The following is a 6,456-nucleotide window of genomic DNA, read 5'->3' as shown; positions in this document are numbered from 1 at the left end:
TGTGTATGGGTTCAATGTTTTTGCCTTTTTTATTTTTTGGTTTTCTAAGGTTATTGAAGATTTACTGAATTTTAAATTATAATTTTAAAGGTATTTTAATGCTATTTTATTTCATATTGGTCTGAAGAGACTGTATGATTGCTTTATGAATGTAATTATAATAATTAGATAGATCTATAATAATTAAACATAGACAGTGTATATTTTTGAGATTTTAAATAACAATATCAAATTGATTTGAATTAACAAAAGATATACCAATATTTAGTTCCTCATGGATTGTCTATGCCACTTGTCGACATCAAGATCTTGTTCATTGTTAGTGTTTTGGACATGACTCTGACCTAGATATTTTGCTCTCCCCTGCTACCACCTACTGATAATCTGAGATTCCTAGATAATCATGATGATATTGATTCTATGTCTGATATTGCCCTCTATCATCTAAGGAAAGGTCATGACAAAATCTAACCTATAACTTGGCTGAGTCTGTGGAGGGTAGTAGCATCTCGAACACAATGTCTCAGACAAAGGATATGCATATGGGCTATATCTTGGCTGTGAAAAATGGAATTTGATGTACGATAAGGATCCAGATACGTCCTTCTATGTGCTGTCTGATCTTCTATACGTTATTGTATCTTCATAGGTCCTACGAGATGTTCCATGGTCCATCCCCTACATGGCATAACTGAACCATGACAATCGAATTAGACCAAATGACTTTGAGTCATATACATATATGTTTTAAATATTTTAATCTATTTTTATTTAATAATCAATAGTTAATTATAAATATCTAAAAAAAATTAGTTTGGTAAATGTTGGCCCTGTTAGATGTGCTACATGTGATTTGTAGTCCATGGTTATGCTTTAATTATCACTTATTTTTGAAATTTATTTGTATGGAGGCTCAGGTTTGGGTAGCCATAATCATGCCCAAATTTATTTAAATTGCTGCCAAATAAGAATCAAGTAGCATGCATACCTCAAAACATGCTTCCATTTTTTAAAATTTTTGAATATTATCTTGTTACTTATTATTTTCTAAATCAAAATTATTTTTTTAGAAAATTACATGATCAATGAAAAATTCTGATTGCTTCTTCAAGACATAAATCATCCTTGGATTTACAATATATCATGAAATCATGTCCAGTTATAAATTTTGACATGATTGTCCTTGAAATTATCAATTTTTGGCCTATTTAGGCATAAGAATGGAAAAAAGAGAATAATGATGAGGAGAGAAGATTATACCTGATTTGGTTTGCATTTGGGCTGAAAAACAACTAGTCCTTCCTCCTGATTTTTCCACGCAAAACCCATGGTTAGAAGCTGAATTTCTTAAGAAAAGAGAGAAGGCCATCTTGTGGCCCTCTCTTAAGTCATGTGGTAGCCTGAACTTTCCCATGCATGCCACACCAATGAATTTCACAATTCTGCTCACTTTTGAGTGGTTCAAGCCGGGTTCGGGCCACTTGCCAACCTAAAGGCCTTACAGGTCCAGTTCGGCACCAGTTTAGGTCGGTTGGGCGGACAATGCATACAGTTTACCATTCATTACAAACCACCACATACCATGTCCTTAGCTAATTATGTCTCCTCAATTTTATAACTTTTTTATACCAGCAAGATTTTATTTTGGCACTGTACGATCTCATGTCGTTAGAAAACAAAATGAGTAATCTGCATTACTATCGCCAATTAATTTTCTTTCATGGTTAATAATGCATCTTATGCATGGTGGTGTAGCACATAGAGCTGGTGTCTCCTCCCCCTCCAGATGCAGAAGTCTCAACCTTTGATGTGGTAGGACCTGTCTGTGAGTCGGCCGATTTCTTAGGAAAGGATAGAGAGCTTCCAACGCCGGCCAAGGTTATACTCTTCTAATATGGTCTGTTCCTTGTACTAGTTTAGTCTTTTCTGGATTTACTTAATGGAGTTTAACACACTTTCAGGGAGCTGGCCTGGTTGTTCATGATGCTGGTGCTTATTGCATGAGCATGGCTTCGACATATAATCTTAAAATGCGACCCCCTGAATATTGGGTATGCAATTAGCTCACTCGTAGTTTCTCTCTTTCCTTAGTACATGAACATTTGATCAATTATTGGCAACATCTAAGACTATTATCTTGCTTATTTTATAGGTGGACAATGGATCCTTGGTGAAGATCAGACATGGGGAGACTTTCGAGGACTTATTGAAGTTTTTTGACGGTCTCTAATTTTTGAGCCATAGCCATTTTGTTTAACTGAAATGTAATGTTGCTCTCATACTGTTTATTTGCATATGCATGCAATGCATTGGAATTGTATGTGATATGCATCATTCGACAAACGGTTTGTATTGATGGCTGCTTGGTATCTGTGATTGATTATTGCAAACAGCAGAGAAGGTGAGCAAGATCGGTTGATGTACGCTTCACATTATCTTATTTTTATAATATGTGCTGTGGTACTAGCATGACTTTACCAGTCTGCGAGTTTGTGCATGAAGAACTTTTATCGTGTTTGTTGGGTTTGTGCTGTTGAGATTCTACATGAAAGGGTGACAGTCTGAGTTCGAAATGCGTTCCCATGGGGCATGATGGGTCATAAATTGGTGTTTTTCTTGTTCTTTTTCTTCAAAGCACATATTTATTAATTATGCTGTATCTTACACCCTGTTGCATGGCTTTCAAGGCTTTCAAACATGGATACTCATTTAATTTGATGGGGTACTGTCCAGTTCTTTTCCTCGACAAAGACAGGAACCATTTGATGTCTCGATCAAACCCTAAAGGATGTGTCCCGTGTTTAATATTCAAGCCTTTATTTAGCCCACCATTCGTTACAAAGGATAATTAAAAAAAAAAAAATCACAAGACGTATGCTTCCTTTACGCCATCAGCCCATAGAATTGCGAAGACCACTTGATCCCAACATCTAGCTTCAATTTGGGTCACTCCTACCCGTAGTAATTTAGAATTCCATCCAAAAGGGTCGGTCAGTGGGCATTATTTGAATTTCATGATTTTATATAAATATTCATGATTTTTTTAGTGGATAATTGATGTGAGGGGATTCTTGCATACTTTTTCTGTTTAAGGTCTAACGAATGTCAAGTTAAGGGTCAAAATTTATGTATTCATTTATAAATATCATGATCAGTTTATGATCAATTTTAATGAATCTATGTTACAGTATTTTTTAGTTTTTATAGATTATTAGTTGAATTGATTTTGAAACTATTTGTAACAATTCAGAATCTCATCCAAAAGAGGCAATGGATTTTTTAGTCCTATATTAGTACTTAAGATCTTTCTAACAATAACTGATTAAATATACGTCTGTACGGATTCTCATATAATCCTTTCATCCCGACGTCTTCGTTAGGCTAAAGATCCAAATTCATATATCCATTCTTAAATACCATGATTAATCTATAGTAGTTGATAGCCTATTTCGCAAGTGCACGAAATCGCTCAAGTAATATAATGATAAATAAGAGATCGTTCCCACGAGGACTGAGTTTAATTACAAAAAATGAACGTTAATTTTACTAATATCTAAACGATCGAAACTGAATGATAATGGAAAATAAAATTAACTCTAAAGAACTCAATGAAAGCTGAATCAAAATTCGATTGATAAAGCACTAGGGTATATCTGATTTCACTTGGACCAATTATCAATTCCAGCTATTCCGATTAATAATCTAAATTTAATTATTAATGCAAGGATAAATAATCCTAAATTATTTAATAATCTCTCCCGAGTCTTATTAAATATACTAATTAAAACCTATAATCTATCTTCCAATAGTAAAATAGATTTCAATTAGTTCAACAAGCACAGTGATTATTTTCAAGATCCCACAGGTCGAATCTTCTGCTCCCGCTCCAATTATTATTCCTATGATATTTGTTATTAACTCCAATTTATAATCTTCCTTCCCAGTACCAATTATAAGTCGAAATCAATCAAGTACCAAAGATAATAATACTTAAAAGCATTAAGCGCAAATAACAAACAATTGCATTAACAAAGAAAATTAATACAAGATTCTGGAATTGAAATTTAATTCAAGCTACATCAGGTACCCTAGCTAGAAATTTAGCTTTTCATCATAACAAAATCAAACTCAAGTTTACTTGAATAAAACTCCAAAATCATCCTAACAATGAGTTCTAGAAAATAAATTCAAAGTAAACAAGAGAAAGAAAAAACTCTGAAGGAATTGCAGAGCCGAATGAATCTTCTCTTCAAATCTTCCAGATACTCCAAACTCTCCTTGCTTGATTTCTAGCTTTCAAAGATGATTCTCCTCCTTCCTGCTGGTGTTTTAGGATCCTTAAATAGGGCTAGGGCTAGGGTTAAGGTGGTATTTTTCTCATGATTTTATTCTATATATCATTCTTTTTATTTAGTATAGAATCTCTCCTCCTTTGGATAGGCTTTAAGCAACCACCAGCCATCTACTCCTTATGCTGTCCAAATTTTCTGATTTTATTATGATTTCCATAGTAAAAGAAGGAAAGGAGGCATGGTTAATTAGAGGAGAAAAATTTCTTCCTTTCTGGGTCCACAAAATCTGCAAAATAAAGTAAGATTTCGGCTGTCCAAATCAAGTTTTTCAAGAATTGGTTCCAATTCTTTCTCAGTTTGCTCCTCATGCAGAATTAGTTTGGACTCTAATTTTCTTCTATTTAATTATTTCCAAGATAGCTCTTTGCCACCCAAAATTGGTTGCCATATCAGATCTTTGTGCCAAGAAACACTAAGAAGAATCTGGGTGTATCGGGTATTTCTTGTTGTGTCCAACATTGTTACCAACTTCAACCTATTGTAGCCACCTCATTTAGAATCCAAATTCAATTCTGTAAATTATGTTCCTTTCTTGCTTCTCTCAAAATTCTGTAGGATCTAATCTTGCTCAATTTGGAGTCCTGTAGCTTACCTTTTAGGGGTCCTCACACCAAAATATCTAGAATTTAGATTGGTTGACTAGATGGGAGAGATTAACTGCTTGATTTATTTCCTGCACCTCTAGTTTCTTTTCTGGATGATGATGCCAAAAAGGATAAGGTGTGGGGTCCATTGATATCTTGATTTGGTTATTCTGCTTTGAGATGGACTCTGATTTTGATGCAAGACCTGATGACTCCGGATGACAAACCCTGCTGAATCGGACTCAACCAATTTCACTTAATTTGACCTTTAAAACATGGTTAAGCCCAATTAGGTGTGACCTGGCTCAATTACCTGCAATTGACATAAAACATATCAGGTTCTTATATTTATTTAGTTAATTATTATACCAATTTTATCAAAATCATTAAAAACTAATAATAATAATTACTATAAAAATGCAATACATCAAATACCCCCAAACTTAAGTTTTTGGTTGTCCCCAAGCAAAAGAAAAGTCCAAATCAAAAATGAAGAATCTCAAAAAATTAATGCTAAAAACTTTATTTAACATTAATATACTCAAAATCCATCTAGACACAAAGGAGTAATACCCAAATGCCATGGCTTAACCACCTCAACCCAAAATCGAAAGGCAAACCCACAAGCTAACTATTCCAAACTCATTCATACTCAAACAAAATTACGCACAATCAATAGCTACTCTGCTTTCTTTAGATTTTAATAAAATAATTCGGTTCAAACATCCAATCCTGAATGCAAAATCCTATCAGCCCATCTCCAATAGTGCAAACAACGTACTCAAGAGATCAATAGGACTTTTTTGGATAAAAAAAAAAAAAAAAATGGAAAGCAAGCAACAAGAATGATGGTTATGGTCACATAAGTGAAAATAAATTAACCACAATAAATCAGAGCATACTCAATTACTTATGCTTTACATCCCTTCCTTTATTTGTTTTATTTTATACTTTTAGAACAGCCTATACACTTTGGCACTCTTCCTTAAGTCATCATTTGCCTTTTTACGCGAATACCGACATTGGTGATGAAGGCACCCGGTTACTCAACAAGTCATATACTCAAAGTGCTTTGCATACTCATAATTCAAGTCACTGTTTGACGTAAAAGCAAACATGGGGCTCATGAATGCTCCTAGTTACTAGGCAACTTGAAACAGCGGAGTAGATTGTGCTTTTTTTTTTTTTTTTTTTTTTTTTTTTGAAGGGAAGGAAAACTAAAAATTCAGTATACTCTAACCATTATAATCAATTTATTCTCAAAAAATATGAACAGTAGATATGAGATAGGATGAAAAGAAAATACAAGGGGTCAAAAAGGATATGCCAAAGGAATGCCTATATCATTTCTCCCAAGTAAATTGTCTACATTTTATTGCAACAAAGCTCACAAATAGGATTGGCGAAGCAAAGTAACTATCTCCTATACGAGATTTTATTTAAGTATTTACAAGTATAAAACAGTCAATCCCTGAATTTGACTTCCAAATTTAAAGCTAAGATAGCCAAACACTAACACA

The 6,456-nt window shown here is 33.8% G+C and overlaps 1 protein-coding gene across 1 annotated transcript; it reads left to right on the top strand.

Moving 5' to 3' along the window:
- The first annotated feature begins 905 nt into the window (after positions 1-905).
- Positions 906-2,480, top strand: LOC140851466 (diaminopimelate decarboxylase 1, chloroplastic-like). Its single transcript, XM_073243004.1, has 4 exons — positions 906-917; positions 1,756-1,878; positions 1,962-2,051; positions 2,153-2,480. The coding sequence occupies exons 1-4, from the start codon at positions 906-908 to the stop codon at positions 2,228-2,230; spliced, it is 303 nt and encodes a 100-aa protein (XP_073099105.1). The 3' UTR covers positions 2,231-2,480.
- The last annotated feature ends 3,976 nt before the right edge of the window (positions 2,481-6,456 follow it).

The sequence above is a fragment of the Elaeis guineensis genome, chromosome 9 (genome assembly GCF_000442705.2).
Source record: "Elaeis guineensis isolate ETL-2024a chromosome 9, EG11, whole genome shotgun sequence".
Classification (NCBI taxonomy): Eukaryota; Viridiplantae; Streptophyta; class Magnoliopsida; order Arecales; family Arecaceae; genus Elaeis; species Elaeis guineensis.
The sequence above is the reverse complement of the archived record's forward strand: the minus strand, read 5'-3'. Positions and strand labels throughout refer to the sequence as shown.

What these genes read in the sequence shown, in the direction of transcription:
- LOC140851466 (XM_073243004.1), top strand. An exon ending in AGCTTCCAACGCCGGCCAAG is followed by an intron (nt 1,879 to 1,961) that starts GTTATACTCTTC and finishes ACACACTTTCAG; the next exon opens with GGAGCTGGCCTGGTTGTTCA. An exon ending in TGCGACCCCCTGAATATTGG is followed by an intron (nt 2,052 to 2,152) that starts GTATGCAATTAG and finishes CTTATTTTATAG; the next exon opens with GTGGACAATGGATCCTTGGT.